General features: G+C 51.6%; 1 protein-coding gene across 2 annotated transcripts in view; it reads left to right on the top strand.

The window, feature by feature from the left end:
* Positions 1-25,010, top strand: part of SUPT6H (SPT6 homolog, histone chaperone and transcription elongation factor) — a 67,865-nt gene that overhangs the window by 7,034 nt on the left and 35,821 nt on the right. For both annotated transcript variants that reach the window (XM_039365515.1, XM_039365516.1), the window contains exons 2-14: positions 1,466-1,595; positions 4,043-4,198; positions 5,868-5,938; positions 8,535-8,730; positions 12,707-12,791; positions 14,019-14,292; positions 14,677-14,778; positions 16,799-16,915; positions 17,266-17,355; positions 19,011-19,153; positions 20,751-20,902; positions 22,611-22,709; positions 23,811-23,940. In XM_039365515.1, the coding sequence (XP_039221449.1) occupies positions 1,490-1,595; positions 4,043-4,198; positions 5,868-5,938; positions 8,535-8,730; positions 12,707-12,791; positions 14,019-14,292; positions 14,677-14,778; positions 16,799-16,915; positions 17,266-17,355; positions 19,011-19,153; positions 20,751-20,902; positions 22,611-22,709; positions 23,811-23,940 (1,721 nt within the window). In that variant the 5' untranslated portion in view covers positions 1,466-1,489. The remainder of the gene's footprint in view (positions 1-1,465; positions 1,596-4,042; positions 4,199-5,867; positions 5,939-8,534; positions 8,731-12,706; positions 12,792-14,018; positions 14,293-14,676; positions 14,779-16,798; positions 16,916-17,265; positions 17,356-19,010; positions 19,154-20,750; positions 20,903-22,610; positions 22,710-23,810; positions 23,941-25,010) is intronic.

The following is a 25,010-nucleotide window of genomic DNA, read 5'->3' on the forward strand; positions in this document are numbered from 1 at the left end:
TTCTTCCTAAGAGAAAAGCATCTAGAGGTCACCTAGACATGTGCAGAATTCTCCTCCCAAGCCATAAAGAGTGGAAAACAGTAGTAATTAATTAATCAATCACACACTGATATATCTTCAGATTGTGTTTGGTTGGTCCGCTAATAAAATGTTTGTTGTTCTCTGGAAAAGAACTTGGACTTGGAACTGCTGGAATTGGCTGACCTCTCTTCCTGTTGTGTACTTGTGCAGGGCTGATTAGCCACTACCTCAGTATCTTATTTGTAAATGAGTAAAATGCCCGTGGGAGAGTCTCCATTCTCCAGGCCTTGCTTGCCCCAGGGGTGCTTTTCCCAAAAAGCAACTTGGTTTTTTTTCTTTTCCTTTGAAAACGTTTCGCTTCTCATCCATGAAGCCTCTTCAGTTCTGACTATGGGGAATGGAAAGGTTTATAGTATTCTCTGCGGCCTCATCTGGTCGTCAGTTGCAAATGTTCTGAATGTGAAAGTTGTTGTTGTTAGTTGCGAAGTCGTGTCCGACCCATCGCGACCCCATGGACAACATTCCTCCAGGCCTTCCTGTCCTCTACCATCTTCTGGAGTCCATTTAAATTCACACCTCCTGCTTCAGGGACTCCATCCAGTCCCCTCCTTCTCTGTCGTTCCCTTCTTCTCTTGCCCTCCATCTTTCCCAGCATCAGGCTCTTCTCCAGAGAGTCCTTCCTTCTCCTTAGGTGGCCAAAGTCCTTGAGTTTCCACTTCAGGATCTGGCCTTCTAAGGAGCAGTTGGGGTTGATCTCCTCCAGGACTGACCGGTTGGATCGCCTTGCAGTCCAGGGGACTCGCAGGAGTCTTCTCCAGCACCAGAGTTCAAAGGCCTCCATTCTTTGGCGCTCAGCCTTTCTTATGGTCCAACTTTCACAGCCATACATTGCAACTGGGAAAACCATGGCCTGGACTATACGCACTTTTGTTGGCAGGGTGATGTCTCTGCTTTTTAGTATGCTGTCTAGATTTGCCATAGCTTTCCTCCCCAGGAGCAAGTGTCTTTTAATTTCTTGGCTGCAGTCCCCATCTGAGGTGATCTTGGAGCCCAGAAAAATAAAATCTGTCACTACCTCCATTTCTTCCCCATCTATTTGCCAGGAATTGAGAGGGCCGGATGCCATGATTTTGGTTTTCTTAATGTTGAGTTTCAAGCCAACTTTTGCACTCTCCTTCTTCACCCGCATCAAGAGGCTCTTTAGTTCCTCTTCACTTTCTGCCATTAGAGTGATATCATCTGCATATCTTAGGTTGTTGATATTTCTCCCGGCAATCTTAATTCCAACTTTTGATTCATCTAGCCCTGCCTTTCTCATGATGTGCTCTGCATATAAGTTAAACAGGCAGGGCGACAGAAAGTTATCAGTGCGTAATTTCTGCGATGATCGTAAAAAGCAGCTTTGCGGGCCTGTTTAACAACTCCAGCCTCTTTTCCCCTCCAGGCAGCGCGACTGAGAAGCACAACCATGTCCGACTTCGTGGAAAGCGAAGCTGAGGAATCAGAGGAGGAGTATGACGAAGACGGGGAAGTGGTCTCGAGACCCCCAAAAAAGTTTGTGGAAGATGAAGATGGTGAGTTTAGTTCCCAACGCGCACGGGTTCGGCTTTCCGTCCCTAAATTTGTCAGTGTTAAAAGTCATTTCGTTACAAGACGGACAGCAAATATATTCAGTAAAATAAATCCTGTGGGCTGTATTCACGGTAACCTGTATCCTGATCAAATCGCAGTTGGATTACTGCAGGGGTCTTCCAACTTGGCCCTTTGATGACTTGTGGACTTCAACTCCCAGAATTCCTCAGCCAGGCACGCGTGCCTGGCTGAGGAATTCTGGGAGTTGAAGTCCACAAGTCATCAAAGGGCCAAGTTGGAAGACCCCTGGATTACTGTAATGTTCTGCTTGTAGGACTGCCCTTGAAAAGCGTTCAGAGGCTGCAATTGATCCAGAATGTCTTGGCACAGCAAAGATTGGGGCAATCCAGAATATGCCCCTGGAAATCGATTCCCCTGTCCCTGTTTGTGTTGGAGACGCTTCCAGGTTGAAAGGATTAGCCAGTGACATAACCGAGGTCCGGGGGACGCCCGGGGCAGGGGGGGCTCCTTTCAGGTCCCCATCAAGGAGCTGGAGCGAAGGACAGCAGCTCACCCTGCCCTACGGCAGCACCCAGGTCTCTAACGCGGGCTTGCAAACCTGTTACCCAGCATCCTAGCCCCGTGAGCTTGCGTAAATTGATTTCCTAAATGTGTATGTTGCCCATCTCCTTATAAGGCAGCCTTGGGTGGCTTGCAAACAATAAAAAAAGATAAATATAAAAGCAGCTGCGATTAAAAAGAGAGGTGTAAGGACTAAGACCGAGAGCCAGAGCGCACAGGGGGTGAGATCTGATCCCGTCAAGCGTCTCCACCAAGGAGCAAAGTTTTGAAGCCCGCCCATAATACCTCGGCTCTCCTAGTTGCAATCTCCCAGCGGCCTTTGGAGTGCAACTCAAGCCCCAGCTTGTAAAGCCGTACATAGCACAGGCCCTGCACATAGATGGGGTCCTCTTTCTTTCTCTGATTTCTTAGGCTTGCCCCATCAAAATTCACAGAGCTGCCAGCTCGGAGTCGACTCAGGCCTTCTCTGTCCCAGCATCTGCCCGGAGAAGCAGCCATCACCCCGGAGATGGCAGACAGAAGCCCTGGTCCTTTGTGACAAGGGCTTGTTTGGTCATCCTAAGTCATTTGGCCTTAAAGCCTTGCTGGAACTGGAGCTCAGCTGCCGGCCGTTTTGACGGCTGCTTCGCTCCTCGCTGAACTGGACCCGCGTCCGGTTTGCCAGTCCCCAGAAGGAGAGATGCTTGCCGTGTGATTTTTTTTTCACAAACCAGCTTGCGATCCAAAGCCAAGAGACTTGTATGACTCCTCGTTCTACAGACGTTCTTCCGCCTCTGTCAGGTTTTACACTCGGTCCCTTTCAGGGCCGGATCCCCCGGTCTCCTTTGCTTTTTACTTATTTAATTTCGGCCATCCCGATGCTAAAGAAATTAACTTGATGTTGAATTTGATAACAGCTGCAAGGTTATTGGTAGGGCAATGTTAGAAGAAGGATTGTTTGCCTACTATAGAAGAATGGACGCTTAAAGTGTCAAATTTAGCAGAAATGGCGAAAATTTCTGCTTACTTGAAGGATCATTCACAAGAAAGATACATTTCGGTCTGGAGAAGATGGATAGATTATATTCAGAATAAATACGGGACTAAAAAGTTCCATTTAGTTTATGAGTAAATTTTAGAGTATTATTATTATTAATAGTTTAATATAGTAGAATTTTTATTAGTTTTATTATTATTTTTAGTATTAGTATTGTTTAACAATTTGGATATTGTATTTAATAATATCGACTTGTTTATATTATTATGTTTATTTTTAATTTGTTTATATTATGTTAAAGGGGAGTTATAATAGTAATAGTAGTAGTAAAGTTGGAAGGGACCTTGGAGGTCATCTAGTCCAACCCCTTGCTCAGGCAGGAAACCCTACACCATTTCGGACAAATGGCTGTCCAGTCTCTTCTTAAAAACTTCCGGTGTTGGAGCCTTCACCACTTCTGGAGGCAGGTTGTTAATAATAATAATAAAGTCAGAAGGGACCTTGGAGGTCATCTAGTCCAACCCCCTGCTCAGGCAGGAAACCCTACACCATTTCGGACAAATGACTGTCCAGTCTCTTCTTAAAAACTTCCATTATTGGAGCATTTACCGCTTCTGGAGGCAGGCGGTTCCACTGGTTAATTGTTCTAACTGTCAGGAAATTCCTCCTTAGTTCTAGATTGTTAGTTCTAGTTAAAGCGCATTATGGACTTGGTTATTTATATAGTTGGTTAATGTTAGTTAGAGTTCGATTATTATATTTGTAACCTTGTACTCAGCTCTGGGAAGTGGGGGAGGGAGGGGGGGTTTAGGGTGGGTGGGTTTGGGGTGTATACTGTAATTTTTATAAAACTTTTCAATAAAAAAAAAAAATTCGGCTGTCGCTTTTCAGAGGAGGAGGAAGAAGAGAACCTGGATGACCAGGACGAGCAAGGGAACCTGAAAGGCTTCATCAACGACGATGACGACGAGGAAGAGGAGGAGGAGGAAGAGGCCAGCGATTCCGGAGACTCGGAGGATGACGTCGGCCGCAAGAAGAGGAAACGCAGTAAGTGTTTGGGACAGGCACGCAGTGGCTAGGACGATGTCGGTTATTACTGATAAAATAGTGCCCCCCCCCCAGACTTTGGGCAGCAGGGACCAGTTCCGTGGAGAAGTTTTTCCGTGCACTGGAGGGGTGCCTGGTTTGGTGTGCTGCCTGCATCCCATGGAGGGGCCTCGCTTGTTTGGGCATCCTGGTTTGGTTTCTGGCATGCCATGGCCCGGGGCCGGTTCACAGACCGGGGGTTGGGGGCCCCTGCTATAAAGCTTTACATGGTGTAGGGCAGTGGTGGCGAACCTACGGCACGGGTGCCAGAGGCGTCACTCAGAGACCTCTCTGTGGGCACGCGCGCCGTCGTCCCAGTCCTAGGCGTTCAGCTGGGTTTTATAAAACCTTTTGCTTTAGGCCTCTGCCACTCTGTGCAAATAAAAAAAGACTCAATCAGTCAATTTCAACTTCTCGCAGGGAAAAAAATTGATTGAACTTTTTAGTCCCACCCAGTCTGCCGTTACCACCACAGCCACGCCCACCCAGTGGGCCACACTCACCCAATGGGCCACACCCACCCGGCACCCGACGATGCATAAGTGGGTTTTGGGTTGCAGTTTGGGCACTCAGTCTCTAAAAGGTTTGGCATCACTGGTATAGGGCCAGCATATCCATGGAAGCGGCTTTGCCCCATCCCATCAGCCCATCCCACTCAATCAGGAAGAAAGGTGTGGTACCGACCCAAATGTAGTATGCTAGTATAAAGATGATTAGGGGGCTGGAGGCTAAAACATATGAAGAACAGTTGCAGGAATTGGGTATGTCTAGTGCAGGGGTAGGCAACCTTGGCTCTTTTATGACTCGTGGACTTCTGGGAGTTGAAGTCCACGAGTCATAAAAGAGCCAAGGTTGTCTACCCCTGGTTCTATGAAAAGGGCTGGGGGGGAGGGGCATGATAGCAGTGTTCCAATATCTCAGGGGCTGCCCCAAAGCAGAGGCAGTCAAGCTATTCTCCAAAGTGCCTGAAGAAAGGACAAGAAGCAACGGGTGGAAACTCATCAAGGAGAGAAGCAACCTAGAACTAAGGAGAAACTTCCTGACAGCTAGAACAATCAACCAGTGGAACAACCTGCCTCCAGACATTGTGGGTACTCCAACACTGGAAGTTCTCAAGGACTGGACAGCCATTTGCAATAATAATAATAATAATAATAATAATAATAATAATAATAATAATAATAATAATAATAATAATAATAATATAGTTGGAAGGGACCTTGGAGGTCATCTGGTCCAACCCCCTGCTCAGGCAGGAAAACCTACACCATTTCAGACAAATGGCTGTCCAGTCTCTTCTTAAAAACTTCCAGTGTTGGAGCATTCACCGCTTCTGGAGGCAGGTTGTTCCACTGGTTAATTGTGTAGGATCCCTGCTAGGGCACGGGTTGGCCTAGGTCTAGGACCTCCCAGGGCCTTCTGACTCTTGTTATTCTATTAAAAGTGTTGTGTGTGTGTGTGTCAGGGTTCTGACTGACGAATCCCGCCAAGTGAACACAACTTCGAGTCCTTTCGAACTCTTAACGTAAAGCTTTATTGAGTACATCATTTCGGCACGGATGCCAGCAAAACCAGCGCTGGCAAAACCCCAGCCAGGCCCCCTACGGCATGACTTCCTCTCTCCTGACAGATTTTGACGACCGCCTGGAGGACGATGACTTCGACCTCATTGAAGAAAACCTGGGCGTCAAAGTGAAACGGGTGAGTTTAATGGGGGCCCTTGGAACCCTTGTGTTCTCCTTGTGTTCTTTTGCATTGTTCATTTTCCGGTTCTGTTATTTGGCTTCCGTTGACGTCCCTTCCGAGGTCGGTAAAAGGATGACCCAGATTCTCAGGGGCTGACATTACAAACCGCCCAGGGAGGGCTGTAAAGCACCGCGGAGCGATGCATAAGTCTACATTTTGTTGCTATTGTCTTCCTTTGCGTTATTGTAAACCACTGCCCCCCCCCCCGGTGAGATAGGCAACCAATATATTTAAACAAAAGAATGAATAAAATACAGTAGTGGTCAAAATTGTGCAAATCTTTTGGGAAAAGTGTACAGTAGAAATGCCACCTTTAAGTTAAGTTTCCACCCATTTTCCTTCTCATTTCTTTATAACTGAAGCCTTGTTCGCTTAATAATGCTATTTTACATCGCTTTCTGGGCGACCGTCAACTCTTTGCACCACGACTTTAATTTTATTACATTTTACAAGCTCACTAAATGAAAGAACGCAAAAAAAAACAAACCCCAACCGCCTTGATAGCGATCACATAACACACTGACAAATGTCCTCCTCTCAGCTTCAATACATGACATCAATCACTGGATCCCACTGTGATCTGATTGGCTCATGGCCAAAACAAGAGGACACCCGATTGGCTCTCTAAACACTCATGCCGAGCCGAGGTGGCGCAGCAGTTAGAGTGCAAGTACTGCAGGCCACTTTAGCTGGCTGTGTTCAGCAGGTCAGCGGTTCAAATCTCACCGGCTCAAGGTTGACTCAGCCTTCCATCCTTCCGGGGTAGGTAAAATGAGGACCCAGATTGTTGGGGGCAATGTAAATATATATCTATACATTGCTTACTGGTGTACACCGCTTAGAGAGTGCTTGCACTTAAAGCGGTATATAAGTCTCATAAATAAATAAATAAATAAATGCTCACTGGCTACAGTCAGATGAAGGAAAGCTACCTGATACCAGCCTAAGCAAGTTGTGCTTCTTTTTTTCTGGTTATTTGGCTCTAACATTTCATAGAACGCAGTCCAGATCATTGAACAAACTTTGTTGCATGACGTTCTCGATTAAATTATCTTGCCATTGATATATAATTTTAGGGTACTACTCCCCCCCCCAAAAAAAAGTGGTGTTATTAGCCATCAAACCTCAAAAATACACTTTTCCCAAAAGGTTTCCACAATTTTGGCCACGACTGTAAGCCCCGGGCCCATGGCCAACTCACTGTGGCCTACTCACTGCAGCCAACCCATTGCAGGACAACTCAGAGTAGGAGAATTCGATGCGGGATCGGTTCTATTTATTATTCATTAGAGAAGCTGGTACCAATCGGATTGGTTTCCTTGGATACAAGAGATAAGAGAATTTTGATGAAAACGTGGTCAGCCGAAATAAAAGGAAGTCGGCGAATCCCGTGGTGAGTTGCCCCACAGTGAATTGGCTGTGGTGACTTGGCCGTGGTGAGCAGGGGGTTGGACTAGAAGACCTCCATGGCCCCTTCCAACTCGGTCATTCTGTCGTTCAGTTGGCCATGGCGAGTGGTCCCATCCCAGCCCGGCCTGCCTCAGGAAAAGGCCTGGGTTGCTAGTGGACATCCATACGCAGCTCTTCCCCAACTCACCCGTTCCTTCGGGGATCCTCTGGGGCAGGGGTCCTCAACCTTGGCCACTTGAAGGCTTGTCTTCAACTCCCAGAATCCCCCAGCTGCCTGGAAAACTCTGGGAGTTGAAGTCCAGAAGTCTTAAAGTAGCCAAGTTAGGAGACTGTTGCCCTACAGAATAATGGAATTGGAAGGGACCGTGGAGGTCTTCTAGTCCAACCCCCTGCTCAAACAGTCAAGAAAAAATGGCCACCCTTTCTGCACAGGTGCCCCACGCAGTCGTGCCTGTGGGGAATTCTGGGAGTTGAGGTCCACAGGTCTTAAAGGGGCCAAGGTTGGAGACCTGGCTAGGGAATTCTGGGAGTTGAAGTCCACAGCTCTGAATGGGGCCAAGGTTGGAGACCTGGCTGAGGGATTCTGGGAGTTGAAGTCCACAGGTCTTAAAGTGGCCAAGGTTGGAGACCTGGCTGAGGAATTCTGGGAGTTGAAGTCCACAGGTCTTAAAGTGGCCAAGGTTGGAAACCTGGCTGAGGGATTCTGGGAGTTGAAGTCCACAGGTCTTAAAGTGGCCAAGGTTGGAGACCTGGCTAGGGAATTCTGGGAGTTGAAGTCCACAGGTCTTAAAGTGGCCAAGGTTGGAGACCTGGCTGAGGGATTCTGGGAGTTGAAGTCCACAGGTCTTAAAGTGGCCAAGGTTGGAGACCTGGCTAGGGAATTCTGGGAGTTGAAGTCCATAGGTCTTAAAGTGGCCACAGTTGGAGACCTGGCTGAGGGATTCTGGGAGTTGAAGTCCACAAGTCTGAAAGGGGCCAAGATTGAGGACCCCTGCTCTGGGGGCTTTGCTGCTTGGAACAGCTGGTCCCTTGGTTGGTGGCGACAGGCATGCGGCCTCCCCCAGAAGGCCCTGGGGTGGGGAAGGGGAGGCCTCTTTGAGGTCCGAGACCCGGGCGTTGACTCAAATGTGCCCCTCCACAGCAAAAATTCAGGCGGGTACGGAAAATGTCCGACGACGAAGACGACAAGGAGGAGGACTACGGCCAGGAGGAGCACGAGAAGGAAGCCATTGCGGAAGAGATCTTCCAAGACGGGGAAGGCGAGGAGGGGGGCGATGGAGGCGACGGGCACCTGGCCGCGGCTGAGGATGAGGAGGACGAAGAGGAAGACGAGTCTGGTACGTGGGGCGGTGGGGCTTGCTGGGAGAGGGGGGCCCCAAGGGGAGATGAGTATTCTGCCCTCCTCCTTGGAGGAATCTTGAGCCCAGCTGCAAGGAGAATGGTGAAGGGTTTTTTTAAAAAAGAGTGCTGCTAATTATGCTCGGACAACTCCTTTAAGGTAGGCCAGGCCAAGACTGGACCTCCCTGGCGTATTAGGCAGCGGAGAGAGAGGCGGCTAGGAAGATGGAGGAGGCCGAGGTGGCGCAGCAGTTAGAGTGCAGTACTGCAGGCCACTTTAGCTGACTGTGTTCAGCAAGTCAGCGGTTCAAATCCCACCGGCTCAAGGTTGACTCAGCCTTCCATCCTTCCGGGGTAGGTAAAATGAGGACCCAGATTGTTGGGGGCAATGTAAATATATATATCTATACATTGCTTACTGGTGTACACCGCTTAGAGAGTGCTTGCACTTAAAAGCGGTATATAAGTCTCATAAATAAATAAATAATCCACCCTAGAACATGGGAGAGCATCCGTAGGACCCCGTTTCTTGTTGTTTTTTAAAACAAGTTTTATTCATTTTTCAATTTTTACATCAAAGTGCTTAGGAAACCCCGTGGAGAAAGGGTAATCAGTTATCCACAAGCAAGGTCATAAATGTACAGTTCAAATTTCGCTCCTTAAAAAATCCCCTCTCTATTTCTCTCAATTAGAATAGGACAATCAAATTAGTACGTTTCTAAATAAAATGCAGTCGATCCGTCGTAATTTTCAATGCTGTTTTAGCTATACAAACCCAGATCCTGTTTTAAGCTTGACTAATTTCCAAATACCATTTTTCTAGGACCCGTTTCTTCAATCACCTGTTCCTCCAGGTGTCTTGGGGGGTTCTCAGCCCTCCAGGTCATGGCTAAAGTCCCAAAGGTGCTTTTTTCAGGAGCGTTTTCCTTTGAAGGCGTTTCGCTTCTCATCCCAGAAGCTTCTTCGGCTCTGACTAGATGGTGGGGAACGGAAGGATGTATACAGTAGTGGCCAAAATGGTGGAAACCTTTTGGGAAAAAGTGTACAGGAGAAATGCCACCTTGGGTTAAGTTTCCACCGATTTTTCTTCTCATTTCTTTATAACTGTAGCCTTGTTCACTTAATAATGCTATTTTACATGGCTTTCTGGGCAACCAGTCAACTCTTTGCACCATGATTTTAATTTTATTATGTTTTACAAGCTCACTCAATGAAAGAACACAAAAAAACCCAACTGACTTGATAGCCATCACATAACACACTGACTCCTCTCAGCTTCAATACAGCACATCAGTCACTGGATCCTGCTGTGATCTGATTGGCTCATGGCCAAAACAAGATGACACCCGATTGGCTCTCTAGACACTCATGCTCATTGGCTGCCATCAGATGAAGGAAAGCTACCTGAGATCAACCTTAGCAAGTTGTCTTTCCTTTTTCTGGTTATTTGGCTCTAACTTTTCATAGAATGCAGTCCAGATCATTGAACAAACTTTGTTGCATGACATTCTTGATTAAATTATCTTTCCATTGATATATAATTTTAGGGTACTACTCCCCCCCCAAAAAAAGTGGTGTTATTAGCCATTAAACCTCAAAAATACACTTTTCCCAAAAGGTTTCCACAATTTTGGCCACTACCATACTCCTTGGAGACAGCTGGTCATTTGCCTTCTTTTAGAGCAGGGGTTCTCATCCTGTGGGTCGGGACCCCATTTGGGGTCGAACGACCATTTCACGGGAGTCGCCAAACAATGCGGTCCGCCATTTTTTCCCCCCTTTTCCTTAGCTGTGCTACTCCCTTTTATTCTATTGGCTTTTGAAAGCCAATAGAATAGACTCTCTTGAATAGAGTCTAATTCTATTGGCTTTCAAAAGCCAATAGGAATTGTCCAGGCTGTCTCTGCCCTGCTGAGCCCGCCAAAAGTCCCATTCTGCAAACGGTGCTGCACCAGTTGAGTAGTCCTCGACTTACGACCGGTTGGGGGTCATGGCATTAAAAAGGTTGAGACCCACTGTTTTAGAGGGCTGTTGAGGCCACCTGGGGGTTTGTGTCCTCAGGGTCATCTAAATCAGGGTGCAAAGGGGTGTAACTGCAGGGTGTTTCCTGCCCTGAATCCCTTTGCTGCTCCTTCAGCTGTCCTTGTTTCTCAAACACGCCCAGCGGGGCTGCTGGGAACGCTCTCCGTTGTTCTAGGCTGGAATGGCGGCATCTTCCTAGCTGCATGCCTAACGCTCCAGGGGTCTCCAAGAGCCTTGGCCCCTTTAAGACTTCTGGACTTCAGCTCCCAGAATGCTTGCTCTGGGGAATTCTGGGAGTTGGAGTCCACAAGTCTTAAAGTGACCAAGGTCGGAGACCCCTGTGTTACAGCGAGCCAAATCATGGCGGGGTACCCAGAGAGCCCTCAACGGTCACAGTTGAGCCGAATAGTTCCATTGCTAAGCAAGGCAGTCGTTAAGTGAGTTGAGCCCCCTTTTACGACCTTTTTTGCCACAACTGTCATGTGAACCCGTTGCAGTGGTTAAGTAAGTCATGCGGTCATTAAGCGAATCTGGCTTTGCTTGTCGGAAGCCAGCTGGGAAGGTTCCAAGTGGCGATCGTGTGGCGCCAGGATCCTGCCACAGTCATAAATACAACCCAGTTGCCGAGCACCTGAATTTTGCTCCCCTGATGCTGGGGATGCTGCACTGGTCGTAAATGTGAAAAATGGTGGTACGTCGCTGTTTTCAGTGGCATTGTCTCTTCAAACAGTCACTAAATGAATGGCTGTAGGTCAAGGACTACTTGAGTTTTCAGTCTCCTTATCATCCTTCCCTCTTTCCCAGGACCGAGTTAAGCTTTTCTGAAAGGCCCTTCCCCAACAGTGGGCTGTTTGTCTGGAATGGCATAGGGCAGTGGTGGCGAACCTATGGCACGCGTGCCAGAGGCGGCACCCAGAGCCCTCTCTGTGGGCACGCATGCCATGCCCCGGAGATGGCAACCGTCCCTCTTCAACCAGCCACCCGCTAGCTCGCCAAGGTCCCATGTGGCCGGATGCATTCCAGTATTGCTAGTTTTCCTCCCCCCATGCCATCCCTCATGACCTCTCATGCTCTCCTTTTCCTGGGCACGACCCACTGCATTGCGTCCTCAGCTGTTGGCTGACCATCCAGCTCAGAGGCGGCTTCTGTGAACTGCTGGTGGCGGGCTGCAGAGCCCCAGAGTGTGCTGGTTAAGGGGCCGGCAGGCTGTGGTTGTTGATGGACACTGTCGGCCCCCATGCGCTTGCTGGCCTCTGTGTGCAGCGGCTGATGGTGGCAGGCAGTAGCAGCCCCGACCCCTGCCTCACCTCACCCTGCGACAATGGCACCCCTGCCCTGCCTCACCTTGCCTCACCCCACAGGACAAGCCTCCTGCCCACCGCCCCACCTGCCAGAGACCCCCCTGGATCTCCCCCAACCCTGCCCGGCCCCCACAGGTGTCCCCACGAGCAACATAGAGGTGACCACGCCCCCCTTGACCACACCCACCCAGTCTGCCATGACCACCACAGCCACGCCCGCCCAGTGGGCCACGCCCACCTGGCACCCGGCGATAAATAAGTGGGTTTTGGGTTGCAGTTTGGGCACTTGGTCCCTAAAAGGTTCACCATCACTGGTGTAGAATTTCCTGCTTGAGCGGGGGGTTGGACTAGATGACCTCCGAGGTCCCTTCCAACTCCGTTACTCTGGCTCATTCCTGCCCCCGCCCAAGGCTCGCTCACACCAAGCCGGAGTGGGAAAGGGATAAATACCAGAAGATTCCCTACTAGGGGTGCCCCAAGCATTGTTCCCATCGCAGAAAGTGGCCCTTGGGGGGGGCTCAGCGTGTCCCTTGCCCGGTCTGAGGGTCTCCCGGACCGGCTGGCGAATGCAGGCCCCGCCCACCCGGTCATGGAGGAGACGAGAGCCCAGCCAGAGCATCTCTGCAGGGGTTCTTGCCGCTGTTTCTCGTAGACATCGATGACTTCATTGTGGACGATGATGGGCAACCTCTGAAGAAGCCCAAATGGAGGAAGAAGCTCCCCGGATACACAGACGCGTAAGTCCGTCCCCCCCCCCTCCTCCTCCTCCCCCCTCTTCAGAAAGAGTCTGTTTCTGCTTTGAAAGCCTCCAGATGGGAGACATTCCTTGGGTGGGAAGTGGCTGGACGTGCCCGTACGTCCTCTAGGCCATTTGGGGCACAGCTTTTCAGGATGGGGCCAGCTTAACCCACTGGTGGGTCTGGACCTTCTAGAGAAGGTGGTGGTTCCAGTGGGGGCACGGCTCCTAGGGATGGGACCAGCTCAATCCGGCTGTGGACCTTCTAGAGAAGGTGGTGGTCCCATTGGGGGCATGGCTCCTAGGGATGGGACCAGCTCAATCCGGCTGTGGACCTTCTAGAGAAGGTGGTGGTCCCATTGGGGGCACGGCTCCTAGGGATGGGACCAGCTCAATCCGGCTGTGGACCTTCTAGAGAAGGTGGTGGTTCCATTGGGGGCATGGCTATTACGGATGGGGTCAACTTAATCCACGTAGGTATGGATCTTCTAGAGAAGGTGGTGGTTCCGTTGAGGACCAGCTTAATCCACTTGTAGGTATGGACCTTCTAGAGAAGGTGGTGGTTCCATTCGGGGCATGGGTCCTGAGGATAGGACCAGCTTAATCCACTTGTAGGTATGGGCCTTTTTGAGAAGGTGGTGTTGCCATTGAGGGCATGGCTATTTAGGATGGGACCAGCTCAATTTGATTATGGACCTTCTTGAGAAGGTGGTGGTTCCATTGGGGACATGGTTCCTGGGGATGGGACCAGCTTAATCCGGTTATGGACCTTCTTGAGAAGGTGGTGGTTCCATTGGGGGCATGGCTATTAAGGATGGGGCCAGCTTAATCCACGTAGGTATGGATCCTCTAGAGAAGGTGGTGGTTCCGTTGAGGACCAGCTTAATCCACTTGTAGGTTTGGACCTTCTTGAGAAGGTGGTGGTTCTGTTGGGGGCATGGCTATTTAGGATGAGACCAGCTCAATTTGATTATGGACCTTCTTGAGAAGGTGGTGGTTCCATTGGGGACATGGTTCCTGGGGATGGGACAATCCGGTTATGGACCTTCTTGAGAAGGTGGTGTTTCCATTGAGGGCATGGCTATTTAGGATGAGACCAGCTCAATTTGATTATGGACCTTCTTGAGAAGGTGGTGGTTCCATTGGGGGCATGGCTCCTGGGTATGGGACCAGCTCAATCCGGTTATGGACCTTCTTGAGAAGCTGGTGGCCCTCCTTCCTCCCACAGAGCCTTGCAGGAAGCCCAGGAGATCTTCGGCGTGGACTTTGACTACGATGAGTTTGAGAAATACAACGAATACGATGAGGAGATGGAGGACGAGTACGACTACGAGCCGGAAGAGACGGAGGGCGAGATCCGCGTCCGGCCCAAGAAGACGGCCAAGAAGCGGGTCAGCCGCCGCAGCATCTTTGAGATCTACGAGCCCAGCGAGCTGGAGAGCAGCCACCTGACCGACCAGGACAACGAGATCCGGGTGACCGACATGCCCGAGCGGTTCCAGGTGAGGGCTAGACGATGCAGAGCAGTGTTTCCCAAACTTGACAATTTTAAGGCATGTGAACTTCAACTCCCAGAATTCCACAGCCAGCGTTGCTGGCTGTGGAATTCTGGGAGTTGAAGTCCTCATGCCTTAAAATTGTCAAGTTTGGGAAACACTGATGTAGAGGGAAGCTAAGCCATGTTAACAAACAGAGATACGGTCATCAGGTGGGCTAAGAGGGGTTGGCTTAAGGCCGGCTTGTGGGGCAGTTGGCGTAAAAACCGGACAGGTGGTCCTCGACTTAACGATCATGCTGGGATTCAGGCTACACCCTGGAGGGCTGGGGCTGGGCAAAATGGGGTTGGGGTCTCCAAGGCCATCCCTTCTCCCCTTGCCTCCCTCCAGCTGCGCTCCATTCCCGTCAAGAGCGCGGAAGACGACGAGCTGGAAGAGGAAGCAGACTGGATCTACCGGAACGCCTTCGCCATGCCCACCATCTCCCTGCAGGTAGGAGCCCCGCCCGTCCCCCTGGGAGCCCTGCCGGCCGGCTGGTCAGCAGCCCCTGAGAGTCTGCCTGGCTTGGGGTGTCTCTTGCCCTCTGGAGCCCTGAGCCAGGCAGTGGGGGCCGGCTGCCAGTCCTAAACACACACACACACACACACACACACACACACACACACACACACCCCGTCCCCAGATCTCTCTCTCTCACACACACACGCACGCACCGTCCCCAGATCTCTTCTGCTGCGGCTTCCAACTGGCTGGCTCAAAGGTGCTTTTCCCAAAAAGCTATTTTTTTTCCCCTTGAAAACGTTTCACTTCTCATCCAAGAAGCTTTTTCACTTCTTGGGGGGGGGGAGGGAGGGAAGAGGGAGAAAGAAGAAGAGAAAGAGAAGGGAGGGGAAGGAGATGAGAATGAGAGGAAGGAAGAAGAGGGAGGGGAAGTAAGGGAAGGGGCAGAGAGGGAACAGGGAGAAAAAGAAAGAGAAGAAGGAAGGAAGGAAGGAAGGAAGGAAGGAAGGAAGGAAGGAAGGAAGGAAGGGAAGAGGAGATGGGAGGAGAAGGAGATGGGAATGAGGAAGGAAAGAAAGGGGAAGTAAGGGAAGGGAGAAGAGGGAGGGAGGGGAAGGAAGGAAGAGGGAGAAAGAAAGGGAAGGAAGGAAGAAAGAAAGGAAAGAGAAAGGAAAAGGAGATGGGAAGGGAAGGAGATGGGAATGAGGAAGGAAAGAAGGGAGGGGAAGGGGGAGAGAGGGAAGAGGAAGGGTGGGAGGGGAAGGGAGGGAAAGGGAGGAGATGGGAATGAGAGGAAGGAAGGGAGAAGAGGGAGGGAGGGGAAGGAAGGAGGGAAGAGGGAGAAAGAAAGAGACAAGAAGGGAGGAAGGAAGTTTGAAGAACTGAAGAAGCTCCTTGGAGGAGAAGGGAAACGTTTTCCAGGAAAAACAGAACCACCAGCTGCCTTTTGGGGGAAAAGGCTCCTTTTTTGGGACAACCGTCAGCTGATGGAGGGAGCGTCTCCTGCCAGCTGAGTTTGCTCGCTTTCAGCTCCAAAGTCCTGCCAAATAGCCTAGATACGTCTAGAGAGAGAAATCTTAGTCTTTCCTTACGAATCGGCATATCTTAAAAAGTAACCTATAACTGGTATATGGTGGTTTGGAATTCCACTAACCCCCTACAAAATGGACTACCATCTATTTTCACCTTACTATTATGTGCTCCCTCTATAGCAGTGGTTCTCAACCTTTTTAATGCCGCAACCCCCAACCGGTCGTAAGTCGAGGACTACTCAACCGGTCGTAAGTCGAGGACTACTCAACTGGTGCAGCACCGTTTGCAGAATGGGACTTTTGGCGGGGTCAGCAGGGCAGAGACAGCCTGGACAATTTCTATTGGCTTTCAAAAGCCAATAGAATAAAAGGAAGTAGCACAGCAAGGAAAAGGGGAAAAAAATGGCGGACTGCGTTGTTTGGCGACCCCCGTGAAATGGTCGTTCCACCCCAAATGGGGTCCCGACCCACAGGTGGAGAACCACTGACCTATGCCATTTCATTACTGTTATCCATGTGCTCTAGAGTTTCTCAACCTTAGCCCCTGGAAGATGGGTGGACTTCAACTCCGTTGCTGGCTGGGGAATTCTGGGAGTTGAAGTCCACCCATCTTCCAGGGGCTAAGGTTGAGAAACACCGCAGCCTACACCATATGCACAACGAATAAATAAATCTCCTGCTGAAAGCCTCACCTCACCGGATGGAAACTGGGGCCACGTCGTAAGAGTGAAGCAGGGCACCGGAACTCGGGGCCTTTGGAGCAAGTTCTGGGCTCTTGACCCGCTGCCCACCCTTTCAGTGGGGCTTGTGCCTCGATGGGAGGGGAAACACCAGACTGGTGTGGAGGGCGAGCACAAGAGAGGGCCCGATGGACGCGAAGACCTTGGGCCGGCCAGCCCCGTTCAGAAGACCCCGGAGGAGCTGCAGGGAGCTCTTGGGGGCCAGGCACATTTTTTTTCTCCCCCCCCCACCCTCCCCAGGAGAGTTCGGACTACTTGGACCGTGGCCAGAGCAGCAGCAGTTTCAGCCGCAAAGGTCCCAGCACCATCCAGAAGATCAAGGAGGCCCTCAACTTCATGAGGAACCAACATTTTGAGGCAGGTGGAAGGGGCCACGGCGGCTGCACAGCCATCAGACTAAGGATGGTCTCCGGGCACAGCTGCCCCTGCCCGGAGAGACCCCCAGACTGCCCCCACCCACAGCCTCCCTTCCATCCTCTCTCCCAGACTAGGATGGTCTCCAGGCACAGCTGCCCCTCCCAGGAGAGACCCCCGGACTGCCCACCCACAGCCTCCCCTGCATTCATAAAACCGGCTCTCCCAGATTAAGGATGTTTTCGGGGCACAGCTGCCCCTCCCCTCCCCGCAGAGACCCCCCCCCTTGACTGCCCCCCCTTGACTGCCCCCTCCCTTCCCTCCCCTAATAAAACCGTCTTCCCTGGGAGCAGGTCCCCTTCATCGCCTTTTACCGGAAGGAGTACGTGGAACCCGAGCTGCACATCAACGACCTCTGGAGAGTCTGGCACTGGGACGAAAAGGTGAGGACCGCAGTGGGGAGGGGACATGGGGGAGGGGGGGGGGGCTCTCTCTGGTCCACCAACCTACAAGGTGGATGGCTCCTCTGGGGGCAGAAGCAAAAGTGGGCCCCCTGACAAGAACGAATTAGGTCTCTCTCGATCTCTGGCCCAGGGGTGGGCAACCTTGGCTCTTTTATGACTGGTGGACTTCAACTCCCAGAATTCCTCAGCCAACATGGGGAACTTTGGCCCCCCTCATGACTTGTGGACTTCAACTCCCAGAATTCCTCAGCCAACATGGGGAACTTTGGCCCCCTTCATGACTTGTGGACTTCAACTCCCAGAATTCCTCAGCCAGCATGGGGGAACTATGGCCCCTTCATGACTTGTGGACTTCAACTCCCAGAATTCCTCAGCCAACATGGGGAACTATGGCCCCTTCAGGACTGGTGGACTTCAACTCCCAGAATTCCTCAGCCAACATGGGGAACTTTGGCCCCCCTCATGACTTGTGGACTTCAACTCCCAGAATTCCTCAGCCAACATGGGGAACTTTGGCCCCCCTCATGACTTGTGGACTTCAACTCCCAGAATTCCTCAGCCAGCATGGGGGAACTATGGCCCCTTCATGACTTGTGGACTTCAACTCCCAGAATTCCTCAGCCAGCATGGGGGAACTATGGCCCCCCTCATGACTGGTGGACTTCAACTCCCAGAATTCCTCAGCCAACATGGGGGAATTATGGCCCCTTCAGGACTGGTGGACTTCAACTCCCAGAATTCCTCAGCCAGCATGGGGGAACTATGGCCCCCCTCCTGACTGGTGGACTTCAACTCCCAGAATTCCTCAGCCAACATGGGGAATTATGGCCCCCCTCATGACTGGTGGACTTCAACTCCCAGAATTCCTGAGCCAGCCCTGCTGAGGGGAAAGGAAGAGGTTTCCAAGCTGAGCCAGGCTGGCTGAGGAATTCTGGGAGTTGAAGTCCACCAGTCATAAAAGAACGAAGGTTGCCTCCCCCTGGGGTAGGCCCTCATCCTGAAAGTGCAGGGCTTCCGGTGACTATCCACTCTATTAAGCTATAGTCTGTCCAATTGTCAATTATAGAATAAACTGGAATTCTTTGGGCTTTCACGTTACTGTGCTGAATTGTGGAGTAGAGCAGAAAAGAGGATAACCCCCCCCCCTGGGTCTCTCAATCTCGGTGTATGGACTTCAACTCCCAGAATTCCCCAGCCAGCCTGGGAGCGTGCACACCTTCAAATTGCCAAGGTTGAGGAACTCAGCTCAGCCTGCATGAGCCTTGAGTGCCAACCTTGGCCCCTTTAAGACCTGTGGACTTCAACTCCCAGAATTCCCCAGCCAGCAGGGCTGGCTGGGGAATTCTGGGAGTTCAGGTCTTAAAGGGGCCAAGGTTGGAGACCTGGCTGGGGAATTCTGGGATTTGGAGCCCACAAGTCTTAAAGGGGCCACGTTTGGACACCCCCACTCTACCCAGGGGAGTGTTCCCCTGCTGCCCCATCGAAGGCAGCCCGGTTCAGTGGCAAGAGCCCCAGGATTTGGGGGCGGTCCTGATGCCCTCGGTGCCGCGGACTCCCTCCCGCGGTTGGGAAGGAAGAGGCAGGGGAGCACCAGGGGCCCAGACCCACCCGGCTCCTCGGCTCTCTCCCTCCAGTGGACCCAGCTGAAGATCCGTAAGCAGAACCTGACCCGGCTCTTCGAGAAGATGCAGGCCTACCAGTACGAGCAGATCTCTGCTGACCCGGACAAGCCCCTGGCTGACGGCATCCGGGCCCTGGACACCACCGACATGGAGAGGTACCCCGTCCCTCCCGCCTGGCTCTCCTCCCAGCGTCACTTTCCCAGCAATAAAGGAGGACATTTGTAGCTCACGGATGAGATGGGGGGTCCTGGGTGCTCTCTGAGCTGGGGGGCTTTCTTGCAGACGTTTCATGACCCAACTAGGGAACGTCATCAGGGCTAGAAGGGGGGGAGGGTTGCAGAGTGGAGGAGGAGGAGGACTGTGGGGTCCTGGGTGCTCTCTGAGCTGGGGGGCTTTCTTGCAGACGTTTCATGACCCAACTAGGGATTATCATCAGGGCTAGAGGGAGGGCGGTTTACAGAGAGGAGGAGGAGAAGGAAGGAGAGGAGGAAGGGGAGAACTGTAGAATCCTTGGTGCTTTCTGAGCTGGGTGCCTTTCTTGCAGACGTTTCATGACCCAACTAGGGGATGTCATCAGTACTGGACGGGAATGGGGTTTGTAGAGAAGGGGAAGGGGAAGAGGAAGAAGGAGAGGAGGAGAGGAAGGAAGAGGAGGAGGAGGGGGAGAACTTTGGGGTCCTTGGTGCTCTCTTGAGTTTGGTGGTTTTCTTGCAGACCAGCGGTTCTCAACCTATGGGTCGCGACCCCATTTGGGGTCGATCGACCATTTTACGGGGGTCGCCAAACAATGCGATCCGCCATTTCCCCCCCTCGGGGCGGCGCCACGCATGTGCGGCACGTTCGTGTGACGAGGGTCGCCGTCACACAAACGTTGAGAAACGCTGTTGTAGACATTTCATGACCTTACTAGGGAACATCATCAGTGCTGGAAGTGGGGGGAATGCAGAGAGGAGGAGGACGACTGTGGGGTCCTGGGTGCTCTCTGAGCTAGCTGGCTTTCTTGCAGACGTTTCACTGCCAAACTAGGGAACGTCATCAGTGCTAGAAAGAGGGGGAGGAGGAAAATTTTGGGGTCCTTGGTGCTCTCTGAGCTGGGGGGCTTTCTTGCAGACGTTTCATGACCCAACTAGGGGACGTCATCAGTGCTGGAAGGGAATGGGGTTTCCAGAGAGGAGGAGGAGGAAGGGAAAGAGGAAGAAGGAGAGGAGGAAGGGGAGAACCGTAGAGTCCTTAGTGCTCTCTCAGCTGGGTGGCTTTCTTGCAGACGTTTCATGACCCAACTAGGGAACGTTATCAGTGCTAGGCGGGGGTGGGTTGTAGAGGGGAGGAGGAGAAGGAGGACAAAGACTGTGGGGTCCTCTGTGCCCTCTGAGCCGGGTGGTTTTCTTGCAGACGTTTCATGACCCAACTAGGGGATGTCATCAGGGCTAGAGGGAGGGGGGTTGCAGAGAGGAGGAGAAGGAAGTAGAGGAGGAGGAGGAAGACAACTGTGGGGTCCTTGGTGCTCTCTGAGCTGGGTGGCTTTCTTGCAGGCGTTTCACGACCCAACTAGGGAACGTCATCAGGGCTACTGCTGACGTTCCCTAGTTTGGGTGACAAAACGTCTGCAAGAAAACCACCCAGCTCAGACAGCACCAAGGACCCCCTCCCTTTTCCTGGGCACAGCCTCTCGACTGAGGGGCTCCAGGCAGCCTCCTTTTGGGGTGCCTCCCCCCTCCCGTTCCTCCCTCCTGGAAGCTGCTCTCCTTGCAGGCTGAAGGACGTGCAGTCGATGGACGAGCTGAAGGACGTCTACAACCACTTCCTGCTCTACTACGGCCGAGACATCCCCAAAATGCAGAACGCCGCCAAGGCCAGCCGCAAGAAACACAAGCGGATCCGGGAGGATGGCGAGGAGGAGGAAGGTGTGGCGCTGCCCCTGCCCGCCTTCCGGGTTTCTAAGGGAGGGTCTTTGCCCCTCGGCGCAGCTGCACCGCCTGCCTGCCTGCCAGATTGTGCATGAGGACTCCTGTTCCATGCTCCTGTGCTGAAGGCCCCGGGGGTCAGGCAGATGGAATCGGGGCTGTGCGAAGGCCAATGGCCGGGAGGGAGGGAGGAGCTGACTGTCCCTCTACATCAACGCCACCCACCCACCTGGCCGGGCTCCGGGAGGGGGCCTTCCCTGCTGTGGCCCCCACCCTGTGGCACGTTCTCCTGGAGATGAGGAGGCCTCCTGCCCCCGGAAGCCCTGGCTCAGCCCTGGCCTTGCTTGGGGAGAGCAGGAGAGCAGGTGTCTGCGGGGTGGGTCAGCGCTGGGAGAGCCCTCCCTCCTTCACCTTGAGACTTAGGTTTCAGCGCTTTTCAGCCAGTCTCGCCTCTTTCTGCAATTTAACCCCTGTAGTTTTTGTGTTTTGATTTTATTGCACAGCACCCTGAGTCCCTCTGCGCGGGAGATGGGTGGTCCCAAAGATAGATAGATAGACAGAGAGATAATAGATAGATGATGGATGGATAGATGTGAGAGAGAGAGAGAGAGAGAGAGAGAGAGAGAGAGAGAGAGAGAGAGAGAGAGAGAGAGATGATGCTGACTGGATAACGGATGGATAGATGGATAACAGGTAGGTAAGTAGATAAAATAGGTGATAGATATTAGGTAGGTAGGTAGGTAGGTAGGTAGGTAGGTAGGTAGGTAGGTAGATAGATAGATAGATAGATAGATAGATAGATAGATAGATAGATAGATAGATAGATAGATAGATGAAAGACTTAGGGATAGATAGATAGATAGATAGATAGATAGATAGATAGAATTAGGTAGGTAGGTAGATAGAATTAGGAAAATGGATGATGGATGGATGGAAAGATAGATACATAGATAGATAGATGAAAGACTTAGATATAGATAGATAGATGGATAGATAGATAGATAGAATTAAGTAGGTAGAATTAGGAAAATGGATGATGGATGGATAGAAAGATAGATAGGTAGATAGGTAGAATTAGGTAGGTAGAATTAGGTAGATGGATAGATGGATGAAAGAGAGGTATAGATAGATAGATAGATAGATAGATAGATAGATAGATAGATAGATAGATAGATGATTGATAGATAGATAGATAGATAGAATTAGGTAGGTAGAATTAGGAAGATGGATGGATGGATAGATAGATACATAGAATTAGGTAGGTAGGTAGAGATAGAATTAGGTAGATAGATAGATAGATAGATAGATAGATAGATAGATAGATAGATAGATAGATAGATAGATAGATAGATAGAAGAGAAAGGTTTGATGGACATAGAGAGGATAGATAGATGATGGATGGATGGATGACAGACATAGAGACATGAGAGAAAGGATAGATAGGCAGATAGACAGACAGACAGATGAAGAGAGAGAAAGAAGGTTGATGGACATAGATTAGAGGGAGGGAGAGAGAGTCGCCCAAAGGGGGGGGAGGTCACCCCTCTGCCCTTCAGCTTGCCGGGGTGCCCCCTCTGTCCCTTTCCTGCCGACTTCCCCTCTCCCCGGAGGCCTTACCATAGAGCGCTGATATGTTCCATGCCTGAAGGGCCCCTTACGCTCTTGGCCTTTCCCAGCTGGAATGTGACCGGCCTGTTTCTCCTTCCAGGCGAGGGAGAGGATGGAGAGGACGAAGAGCAGAAGGGGCCGGAGCTCAAGCAGGCCTCCCGCCGGGACCTGTACACCATCTGCCAAGCGGCCGGTCTAGGTAAGGGGACCCCCCCCCAGGCTCCCGGGCATCCCCCCCTCTCTCCCCCACCCCGGAGCCCTGCAAGGCATGGATGGGAAGTGGGCGGAATCAGCAGGCACTGTCCATCTGGGGGTCAAGGGAGGTCAGTACATACAGGCCCCAACATAACCATTCGCTTAGAGCAGTGGTTCTCAACCTTTTTAATGCCGCGACCCCCAACCGGTCGTAAGTCGAGGACTACTCAACCGGTCGTAAGTCGAGGACTACTCCACCGGTGCAGCACCGTTTGCAGAATGGGGCTTTGGGCGGGCTCAACAGGGCAGAGACAGCCTGGACGATTCCTATTGGCTTTTGAAAGCCAATAGAATTAGACTCTATTCAAGAGCGTCTATTCGATTGGCTTTCAAAAGCCAATAGAATAAAAGGGAGGAGTACAGCTAAGGAAAAGGGAAAAAAATGGTGGACTGTGTTGTTTGGCGACTTCCGTGAAATGGTCGTTCGACCCCAAATGGGGTCCCGACCCACAGGTGGAGAACTGCTGGTTTAGGGACTGTTCAAAGTTACAACAGCATTGAAAAAAGTGACTTGCAGCCCTTTTTCACACTTTATCACACCATTGCACCATCCCTGTGGTCACGGGATCAAAATCCAGACGCTGGGCAACTGACAGGTCCTTAGGACGGTTGTCTAAGTGTCCTGGTGTGTGTGTGTGTGTGTGTGTGTGTGTGTGTGTGTGTGTGTGTGTGTGTGAGATGTGATCTTTTTGTGACCTTAGGAAAGTCAGTGAGGAAACCAGATTTCACTCAACCACCAGGTTGCTAACTTAATAGTCGCAGTGATTCCCTGCACAGCGGTGACTGCAAAAGTCATAAAATGGGGCAGAATTCCCTTAAGCACTGTCTCGCTTAGCGGCAGAAATGTTGGGCTCCCCTGCGGTCGTAACTTGAGGACTGCCGGTAGAGCATGCATAGGCCGAGCTTAGAAGTGTGTAGATTTGCGTCTCCCTCAGCATTGGTGCACCTGCAGTGTTGCGATGCCTTCCGCCGTTTGCGCAGTGGAACTCCTGTGTCCTTTGTGTATTTATGGAGGCCGGGGGGTGTGTGTCTCTCTCTCCTCCAGACGGGCTGGCCAAGAAGTTCGGGCTGACCCCCGAGCAGTTTGGGGAGAACCTCCGGGACAGCTACCAGCGCCACGAGACCGAGCAGTTTCCTGCAGAACCCCTGGAGCTGGCCAAGGACTACGTCTGCAGGTGAGGGAGGGGCCCTCCTCCCAGAGGGCTGTGGGGCAGGGGGGCTCCCCCCCTCCTTGGCCCTCCTTTGGGCAACCTCTCCTCCTCTTCCCACCAAGGCAGCCCTCTCTGCTCCGGCGGAGTTCTTGGGTGGTTTTCTGGGGTTTGAACCCTGGCCCACAGAGGGGAGGGCCTCGGGCCGGGCCTGAGCGCTTCGATTGGGTGGCTGGTAAGGGTGGATACGGTTTCCTTTGCCCCTGGGACCGGATCCCCTTTTCTGAAAGCAAACCCCCATCCTTTGGGGCTGGTTTTTTTCTTCCAGTTTATGCCAATATCTGAGGGTTATTCTGAATGTGATGGTTGCTTTTCTCAAATTCGGTTTCTCAAATTGCAGAAACTTGTTAAGAGGGGTGGGCTTCAATTGGCAATTGGCTGGAGGCTTCGGTCTTCTAGGAATCCTTACCTCCTACTCCTGCTTTTCTTTCTTCCTCTTCCTTCCTTCCTTCCTTCCTTCCTTCCTTCCTTCCTTCCTTCCTTCCTTCCTTCCTTCCTCCTCCTTTTCCTTTTCCTCCTCCTTATCCCCAATAGGACAGTTAGCAATCAATTTATATGTATTTTCTACAAATTAGCTTTTCCCCTCCTTTCTTTCCTTCCTCCCTCCCTCCCTCCCTCCTTAATTCTAGGTTGCTTCTCTCCTTGATTAGTTTCCATCCATTGCTCTTCCTCCCTCCCTCCCTCCCTTTCTTCCTCTCCCTCCCTCCCTCCCTCCCTCTCCTTCCTTCCTTCCTTCCTTCCTTCCTTCCTTCCTTCCTTCCTTCCTTCCTTCCTTCCTTCCTTCCTCCTCAGTTCTAGGTTGCTTCTCTCCTTGATTAGTTTCCATCCATTACTCTTCCTTCCTCCCTCCCTCCCTTTCTTCCTCTCCCTCCCTCCCTCCCTCCCTCCTACTCCTTCCTCCCTCCCTCCCTTTCTTCCTCTCCCTCCCTCCCTCCCTCCCTCCCTCCTACTCCTTCCTTCCTTCCTCCCTCCCTCCCTCCTTATTTCTAGGTTGCTTCTCTCCTTGATTAGTTTCCATCCAGTACTCTTCCTTCCTC

Source organism: Crotalus tigris, unplaced genomic scaffold (assembly GCF_016545835.1).
Source record: "Crotalus tigris isolate CLP2741 ecotype Arizona unplaced genomic scaffold, ASM1654583v1 scf7180000020104.566533, whole genome shotgun sequence".
In the NCBI taxonomy this organism is placed as follows: Eukaryota; Metazoa; Chordata; class Lepidosauria; order Squamata; family Viperidae; genus Crotalus; species Crotalus tigris.